The following is a 24,816-nucleotide window of genomic DNA, read 5'->3' on the forward strand; positions in this document are numbered from 1 at the left end:
GAGCTTTGTGTTCTGTGGGCCTGCAGCACTACTACGAGCCACTCTACCCGGATCACAAGGACAGGGTGGGTGGATGTCACACACCCCTTGCCACCAAGGGGAAAGCACAAGAGCTAGGATTTCATCAGGTGCCTCATTATTCTTGATGCCAAGCTTCCATTAGTGGTAACATTCCCCTGTGCCCTGGGAGGGACAGCATGCTCACTATATAAATCTCTACCCATTTCCCTCCCATTAGACTCTGAGGATGCTATGCTTTGGTCTGTGTTCTGTGCTTTTTAGCAGCCCAGTGACTACAGAGCACCTTGGAATTGTTCCAGGAGCTGGCCACAGTTCTGTATCTGTTCCCCAGCTGTGGTCACAGGTAGCATACTTTATGTGTTGCCATTTTTTTTCCTCTAGTGTTGTCTTGATATAAGGCTTTTTGGTAACACAGTGTAACAGCTTCTGTTTCCTCTTCTCTAGAGCAACTTTGGCATGTGAATGTTCAGCCAAGGCAGTGGGCCTTCTGTCCAGGCTCCTGGACTGTGCATTCACGCGGCCGTACGAGAGCCCCTGTCTCTGTAGCTGTACTTTTCATTATCCCTCACTATGTGCACACACACAATGATGTATTTGTCACACCAGACATTCTTTATCTCTTATTTTGAATTTCTGCCTTGTGGACTACAAGATCTGAATGTGTCTCACTGGACAGGTTCAGTAGACTGTGTGTCACAAAAGCTCATGGCTCCTTTCCCTGGCCTGTCTCAGAGGCAGGTGGTGATTGACACCTGGTTCCAAGGTGACAGACCAAGGCGAGTAAGTAATGAAGTTACCTTGGCCCAAAGAGTTGTTATGAGTGATGCCTCTCCCTGGTCCCCAGATGAGCTTTTGGCCCCGTTAGTGAAGTCAGCCTGTCTGCTGCTCTGGGAAGACTCTTCTTTCCTTTCCACTCTGTGCGAGAGTAGCACAGAAGAGAGGCAGTAGGACTGCTGTGGCCATGTCAGACTCCTACAGGTTCTCAGAGCTACCTCTTAACTTCTGCTCTGATCTTACCAAAGGCTGGTGGGATAGTAGCAGTTCAAGACCTCATGTGGGGTCTGTGGACACATCTCGAATAACTCTCTACCATCTAATTTCGGGGAGGGAGAGGCTTCAGAAGAGAAGTCTAATTTATATGTGTTACTATTTATTTACATTTGAGTAATACATAGTGTCTCTATCACAGAAATTTTAAAATAGTGTATCTACAACTTTTAAAAAGTAGGTAGGTCATACTTGAAACAAAAACCCAAGTAGCGTAAGCATTTCCAAACTAAAATATTTTTCTTACTCCACGTCTCATCTTTCAAATGACTGTGATCAACTTTGAGATTGGAAGTTCATTTCATTTCCAAAGAGAAGGGCGTGGGCTCGGATTTATGAGGAGATATGTGGTAGGGAAGACAGCGCAGAAATTCATTTCTCTCTCTCATCAGCAGTAAAACCCAACTCAATTAAGATGACTTGAAACTGAAAGTAGTAGAAGAAATGGCAGGGGTGGGAACATGACAGGGGATGCTTTTAGGTCAGTGGTTCTCAACCTGTGGGTTATGATCCCCATAGGGGTCATATAGCAAATATCCTGCATATCAGATATTTACATTACAATTGGTAGCAATAGCAAAATTACAGTTATGAAGTAACAATGAAATAATGTCATGGTGAGGGATCATCACAACATGAGGAACTGTATTAAAGGGCTGCAGCATTAGGGAGGTTGAGAACCACTGTTCTAAGGGATTGGAAAGGGCAAGACATGAAGTTAGTAATAGACTAATGGGGTTCTGTCAGACATAAAGACTGCCCAGCAAAGAAAGCATTCAACGAGATGAAGGAATGGCCCACAAGGGTGGGAGAGAATTTTGCAAGCTATGCATTCACCACGAGGGTTAAGATTCAGAATGTATAAGGAACTTCAGAAAGCTCTCCAGTAAAAAGCCCAAATGAAACCAAACCAAAATAAACAAAGAGATAGTGAGATTCATAACTGAGCAGTGGACCTGGTGGGCTTTCCCGGAGCAGGCATGTAGGTGGCCGGGGGACATGGAAGGATGCCCAGAAGTCATCAGGAAAAGGCAACTCAAATACACTAGATCTCATTAACTCCAGGGAAAATGACTGTTACCAAAAAGTTGAGAGATAGTAAGATGCAGAGAAAAAGACACCTGTGTGTGCTGCTGCTGTCACAAAAAACAGTGAAGATGCTCCCAGTGTATGGACCAGCAGCCCAGCAAAGGGTGTAGCTCCAAAACAAGTGAAGTCCATAATTGTGCTTATTGTAGGCCTGTCCACAATATACAAGACATGGAAACAAACTATGTTGGTAAACCTATGTATGGATAAGGAAAATGGGGCGCATACAGGCAGTGGGTTATTATTCAGTCATAAAAAAGAATGAAATCATGTCAGTTGAGACAACACAATTGGAACCACAGAGTATTATGTTATGTGAAGAAAACCAGGCATTAGAAAGACACGTGCCACATGGTCTACCTTATATGTGGCATATAAAATGGTCAGTCTCATGGAAGCTAATGAGGAAAGGTGGGTTCTTGAGCCTGGATGTCTGGAAGGGTAGGAGGGTCAGGAGGGGGACTGAACAGTGGAGAAAGAAGTTCCAGCCTGTGTTAATGAGGAGGGTGAGCTGTGTACTGCAGAAAGCATGGAGGAGCTTGAATGTTTTATCATGAAGAAATTATAACTGAGAAGACAGATATATCTAACCTGATTTAAATGTGACATATCATACACGTGTGTCCAACCATCACATGGTACCCTATAAATACTAAACCTTCTGTGTTTCAGGTATCAGTTTAAAAGCCTCTAACCCAGTATCTCTGTTCTCTTGTAGAGTCAGATCACATTGATGGACATCCCCGTGTTCAAAGCCATCCAGCCCGAGGTTTGTACCATCATCATGCATCCCAGGTGGCTAGGGCTTGGGAGGGATGGTCCTCTAAAGCCTCACAGAGTCACATGTATCCATTTTGAGTCAGAAATTTGGGTTCTGCTGAGAAGGCCACCATCTGGCCCGGTCTGGCAGGGCAGACGGTCTGGTGCCCCCGTCTCTGCTGGGCAGCACACTTCCTTGTCCTCCTTGTCGCAGGCTGTCCTGGCTGAGCGCTTGCTGGAGAAGGGCATGTGAGGGCTGTTGGGTGCAGAGCTTTCTTCATGCTAATTTGACATCCTGGTGGCTGCTTTGTTTCTACCCCGAAACTAGTTGCCACAGCAAACCCTTGCATGTTTATAGTAAACGCACATGTGCATTTTTAGAAGTGATAGAGGGGGAAGAGTCAAGGTGGGTCTTCAGAAATGAAAATTTCTGGTGACATCTTCTAGTTGGTAAGAAGGGTTTGGTTATTTTAACCAGAGTTCCTTTTTTTCTTTGTTTGTTTGTTTCTTTTCTTTTCTTTTCTTTTTCTTTTTTTTGCTAGCAAGTAACACAACTCCATTTCAGAAAGGTGAAGGGAGATGAGGGTCCACATAGAGAGAGAGCTACTGGGTATGGGTGTCCCTGCCATTAACTTCTACTTCCCCTCTTCCTTCCTCTCTATCTGCACGTGTGGCCCAATTTGACCTCCCCCAAATCCTACATTTACAGCTTTTTAGACTGACAGCCCAGTTTAGTCACATGACCAAGGGACTGTGGTCAAGATGAGCAGACAGTGCTGATATGCCTTGGGGTGAAGTCGGTCAGGGAGACAGCTCAGAAGGGCCTGCTGCAGCTATGGTGTGGATTAGAGTATGCTTAGCTTTACAGTAATGACTGCATGTCTTAATGGAGCCAAACCGTCTAGGTCAACCTCAAGCCCAGCCCTCCCACAGCACAGGAAAAATCCATACTGCTGGCTGACTGTGAAGTAACGGTGGCTTGTGCCAGGTAACATCTTAAGGTTGTTCCCAGACATTAAAGTGCATGCTTTAAAATTTTGTTTTGGGGCCAGGTGTTGGTGGCACATGCCTTTAATCCCAGAACCCAGGAGACAGAGGCAGGTGGATCTCTGTAAATTCGAGACCAGTCTGGTCTACAAAAACTAGTTCCAGGAGAGGCTCCAAAGTTACAGAGAAACTCAGTCTCGAAAAAAAAAAACCCAATATATATATTGGAGGTGTCAGTCTCAGAATCACTAGGGCAGCTGTCAAAGTATGGGGTTCCCAGACTATCACCCCTGGACCTGAATCTGCATCTCTGGGTTGGGCCTGGAACCCAGTTGGTACTATTCCACAAAAGTCAACCAGGTTCACCAGAGTGAAGAGCCACAGCCAGCTGCTGTAAATTACCTGGAAAAACCCCAAGCTTGAGCTGCTAGGGCCTATCACAAGTTCCCTAAAAGTGGAGCCCATTTCTCATTGTCCACAATGGTTGACGGGAGCCAAGAGCTGTTCCCGCTTCTTTGCTGCTGCTGTGACTGCCAGCAGACTGAAAACTAGAATTTTTCCTTCTGGGGATGCCTGCCGTGTTGTGGTAGGACCACCCCAGAGTGAGAAGGGCATGAATAAGGCAGTTGTGCGATGTAGGTCAGACTTCCCAGGAAGCAGAGGCCAGTGTGTGAGAGATGGATGGGCACCGAGTGAGCTGTGCTCCTAGCACGTCAGCAGCCCTGTGGACAGTGCCTTTTAGGCCTGACTGTGCGCAGAATGACAAAGAATATCAAAGCCCAGGTGTCTGGGCGGGCAAATGACTGACGTGCTCAGATGGAGTCCTCTAGAATCAGATGAGAACCTCAGCAGCAGATTTTAAAACCAGTGGTCGAGGGCTTTGTGAAATCCCAAGGCATTTGAAGGTTTGCTCTCATCTGGTGATGGACTAAGATTACTCTGAATTCAGCCCCATATAGATGATACAAATAACTGTGGCCATGGACCGTGTAGCCAGGACTTGACTCATGCCCATCTGAGTGCCTACTACTGCAGAGTACAAGGCTTCCGCTTTGCTGGTGTGGATGTAGATTTGGTATCAGGGCTCATGTGTCCAGGAAATAGTTCCTGATCTTCCCCAGTGCTGACTGGGTTTGAGATGGTGACTGCACTTCTGGGGTTTCCCTGGGAACAGGTCATCAGCTGTTTCTCCTTGTTGGCCATTTTGCTAGTGGTCCTAGATCTCTGTTTCCTCCATGTCCTCCTCCCAGCATTGGGGGTTATTATCATGCTGACTGCTGACACCACACTTGTTAATGTGGAGTTGGAAAACATGGCTTAATAAAAGAGCGCTCGACAGGGCTTCTGTCTAGCCACATGGATGGAGAGATTCAGACATTTTGGGAGGACATCCATCATTGCTTCTGGAAGAATGTCCCAGGCAGTGGGATTTTCATGCACACAGGTGTGTCGTTGGGAGTTTGGCAGAAGTGAGGAGATAGGAGAGACCTGAAGCCCCATGAAGGACTCGGCATGTGGGTCCTTGACTTTCTGATGCTGCTAGGAAGGCATGTCCCTGTGGCAAGTGGTACTCAGGGCCCTGCCCACTCAGACCCTTGCCTCTGTGTCCCTGGTCTTAACATCTGATACGCAGTATCAGTAGCCCATTGCCTGTGTGCAGGCTTATAGAGGGATAGGTGCTGATGTGGCCTGTTATTGGGTGGTATGGGGTGAATGAGGGCTCTAGGACAGGACAGGCACCTTGGGTGGGGTTTGCATTGGCTTCTCTCAGCTGCCCCCTGATATACCTGCTGTCACTGGCTTCCTTTTGTGTACTAAAGAAAGGGAGTATTGTAAAGTATCCCAAGGTTACCATGTGAGTTCTGTGTTGTTATGTGGCAAGCTACCAGGTAGACCGTGATCCGTGGCCTGGCTGAGTAGTCATGATTCAGGGGCTTATAGGAGGCTGCAGTCAGCTGAGGGTGTGGACAGGTCTGGAGACCTGCCTTCAGTGTGGCTCTCCCATGACATCTGGTAAGTTAGTCCTGGATGTTGTCATGTAGAGCCTTCCATAAGGCTACTTTAAGGTTCTTGTGGTGTGTCAGTGTTTTTGTGGTATGGTGACTTTCCTTAAAAGTGACCTAGAGAAGCAAGGTAGAAGCCATAATGACTATGACCTGGCCTTGGATTCCAGGCCTGCCCTTCCCACAATATTCAGCTAGTCTCACAGATCAGCCTTATTTAGCGAGACAGGTAAACAAGAGTTGAGCACAGGGAGTTTGGAATCATGGGGACTGTTTGGTGTCACCTGTCATAGTTTCTCTGTGATTCTAAGACTTTAGTCATCAGGACTTTGGTAAGTACTTTACCTCTTTGAATTTGTGTTTCCTCATTTGTAGAATGGGGATGATAAACATCATCCATGGAAAGTCATTTAAACATGGGAAATGTATGAAGAACACATGGCACAGAAGCTCATTTAAAATGTAATGTTATGTATAGAGCTGCACAAACACAATACCTTAGTCAAGAGCAGAAATGTGGGCTGGAGAGATGGCTCAGAGGTTAAGAGCACTGCCTGCTCTTCCAAAGGTCCTGAGTTCAATTCCCAGCAACCACATGGTGGCTCACAACCATCTGTAATGAGGTCTGGTGCCCTCTTCTGGCCTTCAGGCATACATGCAGACAGAATATTGTATACATAATAAATAGAAAAAAAAAGCAGAAATGTACATATACATAGTACAACAAAATTGACCTTAAATTTGTATCAATAAACCAAAATCCATACCAATGCAAATCTCTGTATCATATTGCTCTTTAAATGTAAACCAGCATTTATAAATAATATTTGGGAATATGGGCGTAGTTCTTCTCCAAACTGCTTTCTGCTTTTTGTTGTGTGAAGTAATTTTTGGGGGTATTCACAGTGACCTTTTAGGGGATCTTGGTACATCAAACCACATTAGTCTGGAATTATTCCAAAGGTTCTCATCCTCTGTGGAAACAAGAGAAGAACTTCTTTTCCAAAGCAACATATCCTTAGACCCATATTTTGAATCCAAGATACTTTTAAGGATGCTCAATCATGCCACAAGGACATGTGCTCAATTATGTTCATAGCAGCTTTGTTTGTCATAGCCAGAACTTGGAAGCAACCTAAATGACCCTTGACTAAAGAATGGATAAGGAAAATGTGGTACATTTATACAATGGAGTACTACACAGCAGAAAAAAATAACATCTTGAAATTTTTCAGGAAAATGGATGAGCTAGAAAACACTATTTTGAGTGAGGTAACCCAGACACAGAAAGACAATTATTACATGTACTCACTCATAGGTGGTTTTTAAACATAAAGCAAAGAAACCCAGCTTACAAACCACAATCCCAGAGAACTTAGACAACAATGAGGACACTAAGAGAGACTTATATAGAACTAATCTACATGGGAAGTAGAAAGTAGAAAAGACAAGATCTCCTGAGTAAATTGGGAGCATGGGGACCTTGGAGGAGGGTTGAAGGAGAGAGGGGAGAGACAGGGAGGGGAGCAGAGAAAAATGTAGAGCTCAATTAAAAAAAGGAAAAAAAAGCCTTTAAAATATATATGTTGGCTTGGCTTAGCAGTCCCCAGTATCATTGTCTCTCTGCAGTCAAAAAATTCAAAGAAAACACAATAATATACATAATCTAGACTCTCTGTGTATATGCCAGCTTTATGTGGCTTTTTCTTTTCTTACTCCTTTTAATCTGTGACTGTCTGTACCCTGTCTCTTTAAAGATTTTTATAATTGTCTATATTCTTTTTCTTCTCTCTCCCAAGCCTATGTACATTTATCCAACATTGTGACCCATTTAGAGGTCTTTTGCATCTGAATTTGTCTTTATTGTGTATTTATAATTATTTTCTGACTCGTACTGCTTTTTAAAATGCTAAACAGTTCTTAAAATTCTAAACAGTGGCATTACTAGGATATATATGGCACTACCTGCTTGCCCTGCCCAGTCCTGCGTGGAGGAACTGTTCTCTGCCTCTGAGAGCCATGTACATTGTCCCAGTTTTAGGCACACAGCAGGTCTATGTTATCATTAATCAAGTTGTAGCACGTTGCTCACAAACACCATTTAAATGCTCCACCTCCTGAAAGAGCCAGAGGTGGCAGAAATGCCAGAAAGCTGGCATTTCAAAACAGTGTGGCTTTTCTTTTTCTGCTACTGCTGAGTCAGGAAAACCTCTCTTTAAGGAGTCACAGCATGCTGTCAGTAAGCAAAGCCCATTCAGGAAAATAAATGTGGCTAAACTTTGTTTTTTAGTGTCTAGAATTCCTTTCCAAGCCCTCTCAGGTTTTATGTAGATTTAGATAGCACACGTTGGTGTGTCAGTTTGTTGGAGGATGTTGTTTGTTGGTTCCCAGCCACTTAGCCCTGAAATAATCACACAGAAACTGTATTAATTAAATCATCGTTTGGCCCATTATTAGCTCTAGCTTCTTATTGGCTAACTCTCACATATTAATTTAACCCATTTCTATTAATCTGTGTATTACCACGTGGCTGTGGCTTACCTGCTAAAGTTTCAGCATCTATTTTCTGCAGGGCTACATGGCTTCTCTCTGACTCTGCCTCCTTTCTCCTAGCATTCAGTTTAGTTTTTTCCCGCCTAGCTCTGTTCCCCTATAGCTCTGCTATAGGCACAAAGCAGTTCCTTTATTAACCAATGATATTCACAGCATACAGAGGAGAATCCCATATCATGCATATCATACATATGCACACATGTGGGGTATGGGGTGGGGTTAAAATGACAGTACTATTATTGCCACTCTCAAGTGGACTACTGGCTTCCCACTCTTTCGTTTGCAGTTCTGGTTGTAGTGTTTCTTTTCTCTTTGACTTCTTTCCCATATCCCTGTCATACATCTAGATGGGCCTGCCTTCTTGGCTTTGTCCCCAAGGTTTTCAAAAGAGGAAGACTATGGGAAACTGGGTCTGGAGGTCCGTACCCTAAGAGACCCTGCTGCAGTCCAGTGCCTGGAGCAGCTGCTGCCAGTCGATCTGTACTGAGTGGAAAAGGGGCGACTAAACGAGTGGGGGGACATCATGGCATTGTTTTCTGACTGGGTAGACCCCCACCCCCATGCCAAGGACAGCTAGTCCAGGAGTGACATCTGCTGGAGGCTCAGGCCACTTTTCCCGAAGCAAGGACTCTGGTGATCTCGGCCCTTTGGAGATTTTAATTTAAATGGTTCCCACTACTGGGGCTGGCACTGTAGTATTGTGACTGTGATCTTTTCTCATCCCAGGGCTCAGAGGAGCCTTACAGATGTTCAGTATAAAGAAAATGGGGGTCACTAGCAGGGGGCTATTATTGTGCTGGTTCTGATGACTCTTTACACATGACGAGTTTCATCAAGAGTTGACAAGTTAATGTGGATGTCATTTTGTGGCATAACCACTCATAGCCAGGACCCTGTTGCTGGGTAGCAGGGTCTGGTTTCATTCCTGGCTGCCAGAACTCAGGTGATACTACGTCATAAAGAGATCTGAGTTGTCCTGGTGGCAGCAGCCTGCTTAACCTGGCATGTTTTAGCATCACATTCTATGCCCATCGTATTCCCTACCAAGTCCGTTACACCTACTTCCCAATCCACAGAACTGAGGCTCCTGCAGTTCCTCAGAGACCAGTCTGAAAGATGATGCTGGACATGGACAAGGCTTGGGCTCTGCTTGGCCCATGGCCTTGTCATGGTTGAGCTGCTGCTTAATCCCATGCAGCTCATCTGTCAGAGCTGGGATGACTGCGACTGCTTTCATCTCAGCTAAGACTGAACCCTGTTTCCTCTCCTTATGTTAGTTTCCTTGAGCATGATATGGGGCATCTCTCTCTCTTGCTCTTTCTCTCTCTGCCTTTTAAAAACTTGCAGGAGTTACACAGGAACCTGGTTGGTGCCAGTAGTTTGTGGTCACTGTTTGCTGCTGTTCGGTCTGAGCTGGTTCTGTGTATTGTGGATGGGAAGCCTATGCAAGGGTCAGCACCTGGAGGAGCAGAGTGGCTGTGCATCAGTCCCTGAGCTCTGGGTGTCCAGATGCCAGCTAGCCCAAGGTTTTGGAGAGACTTGCACAATGACGGCTCTTGGACATGGGGTGGTGATGACTGTGCCATGGGGTGGGGGCTGAGCTGGAGTTGAGGATACCTGGTGAGATGAAGGCCTGAGATAAGGGCGCAAGGGTAAGAAGGGGAAGAGAGCAGACTGCACTGGAGAGGAACTCTTTTTTTTTAAATTAATTTATTTATTTATTAAAAATTTCCACCTCTTCCCCGCCTCCCTTTTCCCTCCCTCTTCCCACCTCCCCCTCCCTCTCCAGTCTTAAGAGCAGTCAGGGTTCCCTGCCCCGTGGGAAGTCCAAGGTCCTCTCCCCTCCATACAGGTCTATAAAGGTGAGCATCCAAACAAACCAGGCTCCCACAAAGTCAGTCCATGCAGTAGAATAAAATCCCAGTGCCATTGTCCTTGGCTTCTTAGTCAGCCTTCATTGCCAGCCACGTTCAGAGTGTCCATTTTGATCACATCCATCACTCCAGGTCCAGCTGGCCTTGGTCAGCTCCCATTAGATCAGTCCCACCGTCTCAGTGGGTGAACATACCCCTCGTGATCCTGACTTCCTTGCTCACGTTCTCCTGGAGAGGAACTCTTGACCAGGAAAAGTGTGGATGTGGCCTGTGAGCCTGGGAGGGTGAGAACCAGAGTGCCATTGCCACCTTCCCTGGGTTCCAGGCGTTAGAGCAGGTAGGCAGGGAGGGCTGAGTAGACACTGACCATCTTCTGCCTCCCTGCTTGTGGCTTTAGAGATGACTAGCTACGGCAAGTGAAGAGGAGGGGCATTAAGAACCATATGTTTGAGGCAAAGGGGCATTGTCTAAAGAAGAGACTTGATTTTAACTCCCTCTTCTGTGGAGCTGGAGACCTGACTGCCATTTGTGGTACTCTTGCTGGTATGCCACAGGCTGATCTGCAGTTCCCCAGCAAGGGTGTGCTGAGGCTCTGGGAGACACTGCTGTGTGGGTCAGGACCTGACCCTCTGGCCTGTTGTCTGGCTGTGTTGCTTGCTCTGAAGACACGGACATTCCAGAAAGCTGAGATCAATGTTGGATGAGGGACAAACCCTGTGTGTCCTCGCTTCTCTTTGGCCCTGGGACGGTGAAGAGCTGCCAGCAGGCAGTCGCCTGTGGCAAAGAGCTAAGTTTCACTGACATCATTGAAACCCCTCTCTCAGGTCATGTGCTGGGCAGTGTGCATAGACCTTTTCCCTCTACTTTATCCAGCTAAGCCACAGCCACTTCTCCTCCCGTTGACGGCAGAGCCCAGTCATTCCTCTTCAGCCCTGGCTCCCATTCTCTCTTTGGAGCCGGAGACATCTTTCTCTGGCCATCTTCCTGACCTGCTTAGAGCTTTGCCTCCTCTCTACTGCTCAGGAGGTAGGCCATCCCCCTTCAGCATCCCGTGGGCTCTGTAATGGCCAGCTCACCACACCAGCTCACCACACCAGGACCCCCTCATGTTCCCTCCCTTCTCCTTTCCTGCAGGCTGCCCCCTTTACCTGAAGTGTTCAGATGCCTCAGCAGATGAGGTGCAGTTAGAGCTTCAGGGTGCTGTGGCTTCCCTTAACCCACGCCTTTGCCCCTCTGTATGCATTTGGCTAGTCTAGTGTCTAAGTCTGCCTCCCTAGTAGATTGTAACCCGAGGACACAGGGATTATACCAGGGCTCTTCACCCATCTCCTGCACTAGCATAGTGCCTAAGGCTATTTGCTGTTTGTTGACACATTTAGGTTGAGACAATGGTAATAAGTCCCTCTTTCCACTTGCTGTCCATGCAGTACTGACTTCCTTTGTTCAAGCAGTGAAATTAAATAGCAGGATGGCCCAGTTGGCCTCCAATTGGGACCAAGGCCTGGAGAAGATGGTTCCCAGCACAGGGTCAGAGCACTGAAGTCCTCTCTCATCTACTGCTCTGAGCTTACATTTGCCGTTTCCTTTTTGGTTTCTAGTGATTGTTCTGTCATGATAGCGATTCTGTCACACTGGAAACACAGCAGAAAGGGTTTTCCTCCACCCCAGGCACGGTGTCACCAGGAGTCAGGCCTGGTTGTAGATCTGGCCAGCAGCACATCAGAATTAATGCCGCTAACACTCTGCTACTTTGAGACTCATTTTTTCTCCTTTCTTGAACATGGATATGACATGAGTGCTGGTTAGAACCCAAATTTCCTTTTAAGTGAATTAATAATACAAAACAGACCTTTGCCGAGCAGCTGCTTCATCCACAGTTTGGCTCTTTGGCTGATGGTGTCTGCAGAGGAGGGACGGTTTGTTTAGACTCCAGCTTCAGGAGAATGCAGGATTTCAGGCATTTCAGTGGGGGAGGGGGCGGCAAGCCCTGCTGGCAAGATCTGCTTGAGGACCTGGCTCTGCTGCTGTCCAGCTGTGAGGCCTTTTCCTCTTGGTACCTGCATTTCCTTGTCTGTAAGATAGCAGGGAGGTCCTTCAGGATGACTCAGTGAGTAAAGGTGCTTGCTGAGTGAGCCTGGAGACCCGAGTGTGACCCCCAGAACCCACATAATGGTGGATGAAGAGAACCAGCTCCACAGAGCTGTCCTCTGACCTTTATGAATGCACTATGGTACATGCCCCTCTCCTCCCACACAGATAGTAGTGAAACATGTCCCATAGTGTGATCAGTGCAGGTGATTGTGTAGGCAGAGATCCCTCAAATTGTTGAGATGGGTATAAAGAGAAAATCCATAGACAGGGCTAATAGGCCAGTCTCCAAAGGGCACTGCACATCCCCGATGGGTAGGATCTTCCTCATGGCAGCTACGTCCTCCCATCTGAGCACGGTGTCTGGCCTGGCACGTAATCAGTACTGGTCAGCACTCACTGTCTGGGTAAGAGGCAGATCCCAAAACGTGTCTGTCAGTGTGACCAAAATGTAAGCCCCCAGAGGAGAAGGACCTAGTTTCAAACTGCTTGGCCTTCTAAGTCTGTGTTTTTCTGCCTACAGAATGGATTTGCTGACATGGTAACTTAAAAAGACTGGACCTGAAGACAGAATGAGGTCATTTCTCAGTTTCACTGAGGCACAAGTGACAAGTAACAAACCAAGCACAGCAATGCCAGCATCCCCTTGTCGATAATAAATGTGCACTGTCCAGAATTAGCCTCATGCTCACTGTACCTTCTCCTTCCTATCCCTCAGCTTTACTCTTAGACTAAGTCAGGTGGTATACTTCAAACTTTTGCCTATTCTAGTCCTTTGCATTTTATGCAGATTTTAGAAATTTTTTTGTTTTGCAGCAAAAGCTGGTTAAGGTTTTGACTGTGGATGCATTGAGTTCATAGATGGATCTGGAGAGAATCAACATCTCCAGATGTTGAGTCATCTGGACCATGAACATTTTGTGTTCTAGTTTCATCTCTGTCCCTGGAACAAGTGCCATGACTAAAAGGAACTTGGGAGGGAAGGGTTTTCTTCCTTCAGCTCATCAGTCACTGTCCATCCTTGAAGGAAGTCAGGACAGGAACCTGAAACAGAAACCTTGGATGCATGCTGCCTGCTGGCTTGCTCACAGACTCATGCTTAGCTGGCTTTCTTTATGTAGCTCAGGACCACCTGCCTAGGGAAGGTGCTGCCCACAGTTGGCTAGACTTGATTACATCAGTCAGTAATCAAGACACTTCCTAACACAAGGCCCACAGAGCACTCTAATTACCAAAATATCTCGTGGACGATCTAAACATACAGAGATACATAGTTTCTTAGCATTGCCAGATAGGAAAATCTCCATCAAGGAATTGCCTAGAAAGATTGATTTTCTAAAACTGTTAAATCAACCATATATTTCTTTGTAAATCCTGCTTGATCATGATATAGAATTCTTTTTGTAGATTGTAAGATTTATTTCATTAAGTTTTTTTTTAATAGTATTTGTATCTGTTCATGGTAAGGTATATTGGTATAGACATATTTGTAGTTCTTGTTCGGTTTTGGTGGCAGTGTTATGTTTACATTTTTATTTTAATTTGTATGTGTGTGTGTGAGTGAGGATATACACATGCTATGCCATGTATGTGGAAGTCATGGAAGGTATATTGGTATAGATATATTTGTAGTTCTTGTTCGGTTTTGGTGGCAGTGTTATGTTTACATTTTTATTTTAATTTGTATGTGTGTGTGAGTGAGGATATACACATGCTATGGCATGCATGTGGAAGTCAGAGGATAACTTTTGGGAGTTAGTTTTCTTCTTCTACTGTGGGTACCAGGACTTGAACTTGGGTCATCAGGTTTGTACAGAAAACACTTTAACACACTGAGCCACCTCACCTTGTCAATGTAATGTTGACCTCTTAGTGGAAGCTGGGATGGAAGAGTTTATATAGAATCATGCTTAACTATTTCACAGATTTCACTCTAGAATCATGTGAGCATGATTTTTCTTTATGTAAATTTTATTAACTTTTCCTTTTAAATAGTTTATTTTTAAGAAGCTGAGGCTGGAGAGACGCTTAGCTGTTGAGAGCATTGACTGCTCTTCCAGAAGACCTGGATCCGATTTCCAGCACCTACATGGCAAATTGCAACCATCTATAGTTACTGTTCTAGGGGATCTAACGTCGTCTTCTGTCCTCTGAGGGTACTGCATGCATGTGGTGAACGGACATACATTCAGATATTTATATACATAATCTCAAAATCTTCTTTTCAAAATTTCTAGTTCACAGAAAAACTGAGAATGAGGTCTGTATAGTCCCTACATGGCACCCCACCCCAACTGTTGTATCCTAGGAGTTAGAATCAATGAACCAGTACTGACATTCATCATTATCCATTCTGATAAAAATGGGACAGCATATGCACACACATGAATCATATAGAATATATTCAGTGCCTTAAAATTCCTCTATGCTCTCACCCCTCCCTCTCCTTCTTCCTGCACTCACCCATGCTCTGGTGTGCACACCCCTCCCTCTCCTTCCTCCTGCACTCACCCATGCTCTGGTGTGCACACCCCTCCCTCTCCTTCCTCCTGCACTCACCCATGCTCTGGTGTGCACACCCCTCCCTCTCTTTCCTCCTGCACTCACTGGTCTTTTTACCACTTTCAAAGTTTTGCCTCTTCAAGGATGTCTTATTTTGTTTTGCTTTGCTTTGTTTTTTGAGACAAGGTTTCTCTGTGTGACAGTCCTGGCTATCCTTGAACTCAGTCTGTAGACCAGGCTGGTCTTGAAATCACAGAGAGTCACCTGCCTCTGCCTCCTGAGTGCTGGGATTAAAGGCATGAACCACCATCACCTGGCCAGAAAGGGTGAATTTTAAGAAATTTCTTAAAAGAAATTTAAAAGAATTAAAAATATTTATATTTATTTATTTTTTTTATTTTATGTGTATGAGTGTTTTACTTGCATGTGTGTATGCATACCACATGTGTATAGGTATCATCAGGGACCAGAAGAGGGCATCAGATCCCCTGGAACTTGGGTTACAGGTGTTGGTGGCTGCTGTGTGGGTGCTGGGGATAGAATGTAGGTCCTCTGCCAGATCAGCCAGTGTCCTTAACTGAGCCGTCTCTCCAGCCCTGTCTGGAAATGCTGTTAGCAGAGGAATCTCTACTCAGTTTCCTGTTGTTAGTGAGCTTCTCTCAGCCTCTTCTCAGTAGTGGCTGTGCCTGTTTCCATTCCTGTCAGCAGAAGGTCAGCTGTTTGCATCTGTGCCAGCCCTCCAACTTGTCAAAGGATGAAACAGCAACCAGGAAGTTTACTGATCTCCGACCTTTCTGTTGTCCCGACACCCAAATGCCAACTGCCTTGCCTGTGCTCTCAGCTGCTGTTGCCTTGGTCCAGCCCTCACAGCCACTGGGGTGGGGTTTGCAGAGAATCAAAAGTTTCAAAATTTTCTTCTGAGCAAATGTAACTGTCTTTTTCTAAAATGGTATCAAGGTATGATTCTAGTCTTGAAGGGCTCAGGATGGCGTAAAATGCTCCCTTGTATCTGTGTGATGACAACTTCCCTTGCCCCTTCTGTCACAGCAGCTAGACTCTCCCCACTTGAAAGGATGTGTGCGGACAGATCTGTCCTTACGTTTGTGCCCACATTGGTCCTGGGTCAGTCAGGTTCGAAAGCTCATATTACCTCTGGGTTTGCACCCATGCCCGGTGTTTTCCTGGACATGTGGCACTGGTACAGAGCAGGGACCACCTGCCTCTCACAGATTCCTAAGGGAAAACAGGACCTTGTTTTGTGACTAAAGACCATAGCTTGGGAAGGCTGGTGCTGTAGCTGCTTTCTGTTGCTGTGACAAACATGATGACCCAAACAGTGAAGGGAGAGACAGTTTATTTCCTGTCTTTCCAGGTCGCAGTCCACCACTGAGGGAGGTCAGGGCGGAAGCTCAAGCAGGAGCGGCAAGCTTGGAGGACGCTGCTTGCTGGCTTGTTCTCTCACAGGCTTGTGCTCCGCTAGCTTTCTTAGAAATCAGGAGATCTGTCTTGGGAATTGTATCACACACAGTGGCCTGGACCCTCCCACATCAGTGAACAGTTAAAAAGGTCTTCCACAGACATGTCCACAGACAATGGGATGTAGGTGATTCTTCATTCAGAGCTTTTCTCTGAGACTTTAGGTTCTGCCAAGTTGAAAATTAAAACTAACTTGAAGGGCTGGAGAGATGGCTCAGTGGTTAAGACCACTGGCTGCTTTTGCGGAGGATTTGGTGGCTCACAACTGTAGCTGGATGCAAGTGTCCTCTACTGTCCTCCATGGATACCAGTCACATGTGCAGGTAAAACTCACAGAACTATAAAATAACAAGAAACAAGTCTTAAAAAAACTAGGACAGTTGGGAATTTCTTATTTTTTTTAAAAAGTTTTTAAAATGTTTTATTATATTTAATTAATGTGCAAAGTAACAAGTCTCCATATGGGACTTTGATCTGAATTTCACTTTGATCAGTCCTCCTCTCCTTCCCCTCCCACACGGTGTCCTTCTGATCCCATTTTTTATGGCTGGGGATTTCCCCAACACAAAAACCTTTCTTTGGAAGACCCTTCAAAACTACTTATTGTATTGAGATACAAAAGGAACCACTTTGACAGGTGAAGGCTGGGTGGGCTTTGGAGTAGGGTGACTTGGGTGTGTGGCCAAGCTAAGAGGCTCCTAGCAGATGGAGGAGCTTCACACAGTTTCCACATCAGTTTAGGCCCTCTGTGGAATAGTTTGTGTGTAACATGGAGGCCAACTTGTTGGGGTATCTGTTCCTGCCCGGTACCCCACAGCTGGCAAGTCCCAAAGAAAATTACACAGAGTCTACATTAGGTTATAAACTGATTGGCCCTTAGCTCTGGCTACTTATTAGCTCTAATAACACATATTACCTCATTATCCTTATCTACGTTAGCCATATGGCTTGGTACCCTTTTCAGCTGTCAGCTTACATGTTGCTTCTCTGTGGTCTGGGCAGGACTGGTGGAGGGATCTTCCTCCTCCTTAACCTTCTCCTACTCTCATTGACCTGCCTCTACTTCCTGTCTGGTTGACCTGCCTATACTTCCTGCCTGGCAAATCAGCATTTTATTAAAATACATGATTGACAGAATACAGACAATTCTCCCACACCATTGATGAAGGCGTAAGTCACAAAAAAATCCCACACCAGTTTGGAATTATGATTAATAGAATGGTTATTTATTCAAAGGGGAAAAACTTACAGATTACTGTCCCAGACAATAGCCCCTCTGCGCAAACAGGAAAGGAGTCTAGGAGCCGGAAGTGAAGCTGGAAGCCAGAGAGAGAGTGGAGGAAAGCCGCTGCTTTTTTAAAGAGAGAGAGAGATCACGCCCCAATGGACTGGTATCTCAGCGGCTATTGGCTGAAGGAGCGGAAGGAGCTCCCGCAGCATTTGTGTTCCTTTGGTATTCTGAGGCAGGTCATGGAGAAGTGGGCTGTGAACTGCTGATGGCAGTCCCAAGCATCTGATTCCTGTTGGCCTCTGTGACCTGCATACTGTGAGCATTCAAGTAGAGTTCTTGTGCTGCAGCTGAGGTCCTGAAGGCCTGCTCTGAGAGCCATGATATCCTGGGAACTGAGCCTGAGTTCCCCCGCATTCTCAGAAGGTTTGCTTAATGAAATGGAGCAGAACAGAAGCTGCCCCAGCAACCAGGAGCTCCCTGGCTCTGGAAGAAAAGACTGAATTTATTGGTGTGACTTACCTACCAGCATTTTCGGTCATATTAATGAGGGAGGCCTTTCATTACACCATCATAGAAGTTGCTGGGAGATGGGTCCTTGAGGCTACATTGTCATTTAGAAGAGGGGACTGGGGTGGGGTGCAGGTGTTGCAGACTTTGTGCTCATGGGAGGGCCAGAGCTGTTCTAGAACCCTCAAGGGCTGCTGCTGCTCAGTGTGAAACTAGGAACATGAACTCAGACTTTCCCTGGGAACCAGCCATCAGTGGGCATGATCCTGATGTTCCCCTCCTTGGGTATGGGGGTCTTGAGGATGAAGATAAAGATGTGGTGTGAGTTGGGCTGCAGGCCCTTGGAGAGGGATGGTGCTTTCATGTGCCACTGCCTTCCCTGGGGGGATCCCACTTGCAGTCGTTTATTGAGACCTAAACAAGAAACCAGCTGGCTGTGTAGTTGATTCTTTTTATTCTTTACACGTTAGGCTTTCAGGGGGTCTGCCACCCAGCTAAATAAATCACACAGAGTCTTATTTTTTCTTATGAGTGCCTGGCCTTACCCTTCCTTAACTTGAAATATTCCATCTACCTATTGCTGCTGGGCTTTTATCTTCTTACTCTGGGTCTGACTGGGTGGCTGGCCCCCAGTGTCCTCCTCCTTCTCTTACTCCTCTATCTTCCCTCTTGCCAGATTTCTCCTTCTATTTATTCTTTCGGCCCACCAGCCCTGCCTATCCTTTCTCCTGCTTTCTATTGGCTGTTCAGCTCTTTATTAGACCAATCAGGTGTTTTAGGCAGGCAAAGTAACACAGCTTTACAGAGTTAAACAAATGCTGTATAAAAGAATGCAACACATCTTTGCATCAATAAACAAATATTCCACAGCGTCATGAAATGTAACACATCTTAAACTAATATTCTACAACATGACTGAATGTCAAGGGTAGAATGTCAAATATGTTAGCTGCCCAAAAGTTTTGTTTCTTTCTCCCCACAATTCCATTTGTATTACATTTATTTGTTTATGTGTGTGTGTGTGGGGTTGTATGTGTTAAAGCATGTGTGTGGAGGTCAGAAGACAACTTGTGAGAGTTGGTTTTCTCCTTCCACCAACCATGTGTGTCTTGGGAATCGATTAAGTCTAAGTATCTTAACATGCTGAGCCATCTTGCTTGCTCCCAACTTCATATTCAATAATAATGGCTATTGTAATTGTTTGGGTAGTATTAACTTCACAGAAATCCATCCACTGAACATTTTCAACATTCTCAGGAGGTAGGAAATCTTATTATCCTCCTTTTTGAATGAGAAGATTGATGTTTAGAGAAGTTATGGTCGTAGGGTTGGCCAAGGTGACTGGCTATAGGTTCCACATGACATATGGCAGTGTGCTATGCATTGTAGGTTGCACATTAACTTTATTGTCATAATTTGAATTTTGTTTGATTCTTTTCATGAAGTTGATAATGATTTTTGCATATGGAAGAGAGAGGGTGTGAGGGAAGTTAGGCAAAATGATTATGATTGGAGAAAAGATATTTAATTTAAATTGCAATACAATGAATAGAGATCCTGTAGGACTGGCTTGCAATTGTAGTCTGAGAATCAGGACCTTAGTGGGGCCCAATAAGCAAAGTCTCTGGGAGTTCTGCCTGGAGAGATGTGCTGGTGGTCATCAGCTGGGAGGTGGTAATATGATCGACTTGGGTTAAATTCCTATTTCCCAGAACCCTCAAGGATGTCAGTGAAGAGGTGAGCCTCTGACATCTTCTCTTTGGGGAAACGGTGGTGTGAGGGTTTGCAACATGGATTATGGTGCCTGGACAGGTTGGGAAAACCTCTAAGTCTTCATTAGCATCTCTGTATAATGGTGTGTTGATTAGAGAGCTGTGAGGATGTGCCAGTTAATGACCTTGGGTCTCCGGACACACAGTGGCTAGTTACTGTTCAATCTCATTTTTTCTCTTCCCTTTTATTCTCCTGAGTGTCATCATCATCCAGATGTGCACACAGGATTTGAATCTCAGGCCAGAGCTCACTCTCTAGATCCCAGCCAGTTTCCCCAGGCCTCACTTGTGTCACAGAAACTGATTCTGCTCAGTGTTAGTTACATAGAGATGTGGACACCTGTAGGCTCCTCCCAGAAGATTTACCACTGTTAGGGAGCCAGGTGGACTCCACCCACAGACATCGTAGGCCTCACCTAAGGTTTTCTGAAATGGCCACTATTTCAGGTGTTTTGTCTTGTGCTCTGCTCCAAATTTAACCTCATCCCTTGACTTAGTCACTGTTCTGTTGCTGTGAAGGAACACCATTAACTCTTATAAAGGACAACTTTTATAAAAGAAAACACTTAATTGGGGGCTTGCTTACAGTTTCAGAGGCTTAGTCCATGGTTGCCATTTTGGGGAACAGGAACATGGGAGCAGGCATGGCAGGCATGATGGTGGAGAAGTAGTTGAGATCTATATCCTGATCTGAGGCTGGAGGGTGGGGAGACAGAGACAGAAGACAGACAGACAGACAGAGACTGGGCCTGGTTTGGGCTTTTGAAACCTCAAAGCCCACCTCTAGCAACATAACTCCAACAAGGCCATGTGTCCTAATCTTTGTAGTCTTTTCAAATAGTTCCACTCCTTGGTGACTGACTAAGCACTCAAATATATGAGTCTATGGGTGTGGTGGTAGGGGCACCATTTTGTAAACAGACTGCGTGTTAGTTTCTAAGCCACCCAGACCCAAATAATCACACAGAAACTATATTAATTACAAAACTGTTTGGCCAATGGTCCAGATGTATTTCTAGCTAGGTCTTGTATCTCAACCCATTTCTATTAATCTGTGTATCGCCATGAGGCTATAACCTACTGTAAGGTTCCAGCATCTTTCTCCTTCAGCAGTTACATGGTGTCTCCCTGACTCTACCCGCTCTCTCTATCTCTTCTAGCCTGGCTATATTCTGTCCTGCCTAAATCTGTTGCCTTCTCTCTTGTGCTGCCCTAGGAACATCTGATTTTCCTCTTTGTGGTAGCAGCTCAGACTCCCCCATGTTCATTGCCCCGGTTGTCACCTCCGATCCCTGAGAGAACTTGAAACAAGACCACTATTCATGATGGTTGTGGGTGTCAATAACTCCATTGGTGGTGGGATCCAATTCTGTTATTTTTACCATAGTGATCACAGATGTCTTCCTCTGCTCTGCCGGCTGGCAGGTGAGTCCTCCTGAATGTGTTAGGAGCATAGTTCTCCAGTTGACTTACCTAGCTTGCAACCTGGGCCTTATGTTCTTGATGCCATGCAGTCGTGAACAGTTTGCATTGCTTCCTTGAGTTCCTGTGTTTCAGGGCACAGGCTGGCTTTTCCCGTCTTTAAAGTTGCCACCATTACTTCAAAACCTGGAAACGTTTCCTCATTGTGCTTCCGGGACAGAACCCTTCCTAAAATCCTCCCTTTCTCTTCATATCCATGGACAATTAATTAGCCCGCAGCCCTGACTTCACTGATGTTTTATTGCAGAGAAGCCAAGCTGTGTACCAGGAATATCAAGACTCTACAGTCCCTCAGAGCTGAAAGCCATGTCTCTGGGCTGTATGGTTCCTAACTCTGGACTCTTCCAGGGAGGTCTCTGGAGTCTTGTTTGCTTGCTTTCCCATAAAAGAGCTTTCCAAGGTCTCCCTCTTTTATCCTTTCTTTGTTAGGGTGGCTTGAGTGGGAGACCTGGGCTCAGGATGGGTTTGGCTTCAAGTAACATAAAGCATTGGGGGTCTTCTGGGCCCAAGGACGCATCTGCTTGGCAGATCTTATGGAAGCTGGAGGTGGCCAGAGGCCAGACTCAGAGCCTGACACTATCTTCTATCTTGCTCTTCTCTGTCTTTGTTCTTGCTTCTGTTGGCCTCCTCTGACTCTCTGGGTAATGTCCTGATGCTTAGCTCTTCTCTTCCCTCCACCCAGAGCGAGTGATCATCCAGTGCTATCTGGCATGGGTCATTCAGAATGGCTGTCCACTTCCCACCCTGTAATGGGATTCAGGTGAGGAGCAGGTTCCAGAGAAGACTGAGCACTAGGAGCCAGTGTCCTCCAGGTCCCCTGAGCCTAACTGGCCATCTATCTTCTGGAGACCCTCAGGCTCTGAGACCTTGTCTGCTTCAGCCAGTGTCTTTCACATTCCTTCCATGCAGGATTCTGCACAGGGGCTGGGATGGTGGCCCAAGGATGCCCTGGGAACCTGTGGAGGAACTCACTGCAGATGGAGATTGGAGATTGGTAGCCTCCCAGTCGTCACAGTTCCTAACAAAGCCTTTGGATTTATGGGTTTTAATCAGCCGTGTGGACACTTGGTCATCAGGAAGTGATCAGCTGTCTTTCCTGAAGCTCGCTGGGGTCAGGAGAGACCTTCAGTGGGGTTCTACCCTGCTTTTAGTGATTCTGCCTGGGAGTGCAGCTCTCGGTGCTGAAGTCTTCCTCCAGAAGGGTCCCGGCTTCCTGCCTGCCACCTGGCTCATCTGGCATCTGCTGAATGTCCCTTAGACTCCTTGGAGGTGGAAGGAGTCCCTTCTTACTTGGTGGCCGTGACAACATTGTGAGGACAGGAAGGGATCTGGCCTGGGACTCAGGATGTATATCAGTAGTACAGACAAGGAGATCTTTCTGTAGACCCCAGAATTCCATAGGTGTATAGACTATGTCTGTGTCTTAACAGAAAAATTATGTTTCAAGCCTTTGTTTAGATTTAGCTAACATATAAAAAGCCATTTTGGTAATCATTTTTGGTATACCTGAACCTAATTTGAAACAGAAAGTTGACTTCCCTTTTACTCCCAAGGTGTTTAAAAAGCAAATGCCTGTTAATAGGCTTTTGCATGCCAGAATTGAACTGAATGTCAGTGCACAACTGGATTTATATGGCATGGGGAAGGCTGTTCTTTGTCCCTCGTTCCCCAACCCACCTCCTGCAGAATGGTTCTGGCAGTGCCTGAGACTGTAAATACTTGGGGTTGCCTCATTGGGCTGTTAGCATGGGCAGGAAGCAGCCAGATAATTTTATGATCCATAAAAGCAAGCACCAGACATGCTCTGAAATTCATTAGTGTTTGCTTGTCATTACAGATAGCCTGTGTTGTTTGCCTTCTGACTAGACAGCTGTGGGCAGGGCCCAGTTTGAGGGCATGCAGAGCCCCGAGGCTCTGGCTGCCAGCAAGCACAGTTTAAAGTAAAGCTTCAGTTCATGGCTGGGGACTGTGTTTTGCTCTTCAACACAAGTGCTGTGGACTCAGATGAGCTTTCCTTAGTGGGAAGGATGACTTCCTAGATCCTACTCATAGGATGGGTAGTGGTCCTTTGCTTAGGTTTCCCCTCTTTATTGCGGATAGACTTGAGGATTATACCCCAGTTCTCTGCCACACAGCAGTTTGAACTAAGTCCAACCCTGCTCAGAGCAGAGCTCTATTTCTCTACCTTCTTCTCAACTCTCAGACCTACAACATTCAGGGCTCAAGCTGTGACTGTTACCATGATTCCAACATGTCTGTGGGGCTGTGGGGGTCTCCAGGCCAGCTGTCTCTCTGATGTAGGAGTAGACAGAGAGGCTCCAGTCTTGGCATTGGATGTGCTGAGGTCAGGCCCTCTAGCAGTCTTGAAGTCTGAGTGGCATCTGGAGGATGCCAGTGTGCCCAAGGCCAGATGACTAGGGTCTTGGAGTGGAGTTGGATATTAATTACTACCTTAATATGGTTGGCTTAGGCATTTCTGGGGCCTGGATGGGGTAGTGAGTTTCATGCTTATCATTTGTTTGCTCAACACAAGGCAAGACACAGACCACTTGTGAGGCTCCCCCTTTTGTGTTCTGAGGGGTCTGGGAATGATCAGGGAATCCCTGATCTAAGGGGAATGGTAAGAAATTTACCCATGTGTCTACAGAGGCCACCTGGGAGGGGAGCCAGTACTCCTAGCTGGGGCAATTGGCAGAGTGTTCTCGAAGGGTCTTCTTTGTCTGTAGCCTAGGGAATTGTAATGTTAAAAAAAATCAGAAATAAAGTATATCCTTGGTAAGGAGAGTCGCTGGAACACAGGTAAGGCAAGAGAGGAGAAAGTTACCTGTGGGGCAATTACGGATAAAGGGCATTGTTTGAAATGAGACTGGAGCACTGCGGAGGCTGGTGGCTCTGGTTGGCATAGCAGAGGGGCTGTTGGCTCCAACTGGACAGGTGTCTGGCTCTGCCTCTCAGCAAGCACCAGAACAAGCCTATGGCACTCTGCTTCCCTGGAGTTGTGGCGGGCCCCACTTCTTCTGAGGCACCCCCTGGTCATGCTTGTAGCAGGATACTTGCCTGCCACTGCACTTGCCTGTTTCTTATCCGTTCCCTGCTTTCTCCTTCCAGTTTTGTCTCAGTGTGCCTTCCCAGCTTGGTTACACTCTTTTCTCCCCTGGGCTGTGGCATTTATTTTCTAGAGGATACTTCTGCACCCACATCTGCTTCTCCTTCCCTAATGTCCCTTCACCTGCAGCTTTAAAGTCTCTACCCAGCTTGTTTTAACTTTCTAGTAGTTTCCTCAAGGTTTTAGCTCAGTCCCAGGTCTCTCAGATGCAGATGCAGGCCACATGGCATGCTTGTCTTCTCCTGGCCTTTTGTGTCCCCACTCTGTCCCCACTACTTTTGTGTTTCACATCTTGTACCTCTTCCTAGGCTTTTAGATC

General features: G+C 46.1%; 1 protein-coding gene across 8 annotated transcripts in view; it reads left to right on the top strand.

Annotated features, from left to right (window-relative positions):
* Nucleotides 1-24,816, top strand: part of Ralgps1 (Ral GEF with PH domain and SH3 binding motif 1) — a 230,102-nt gene that overhangs the window by 39,710 nt on the left and 165,576 nt on the right. For all 8 annotated transcript variants that reach the window (XM_085681335.2, XM_085681340.2, XM_085681341.2 and 5 more), the window contains one exon: nucleotides 2,876-2,926. In XM_085681335.2, coding sequence (XP_085537461.1) covers nucleotides 2,876-2,926 — 51 coding nt within the window. The remainder of the gene's footprint in view (nucleotides 1-2,875; nucleotides 2,927-24,816) is intronic.

This window comes from Myodes glareolus, chromosome 21 (genome assembly GCF_982192425.1).
Source record: "Myodes glareolus chromosome 21, mMyoGla1.1, whole genome shotgun sequence".
NCBI classification, from domain to species: domain Eukaryota; kingdom Metazoa; phylum Chordata; class Mammalia; order Rodentia; family Cricetidae; genus Myodes; species Myodes glareolus.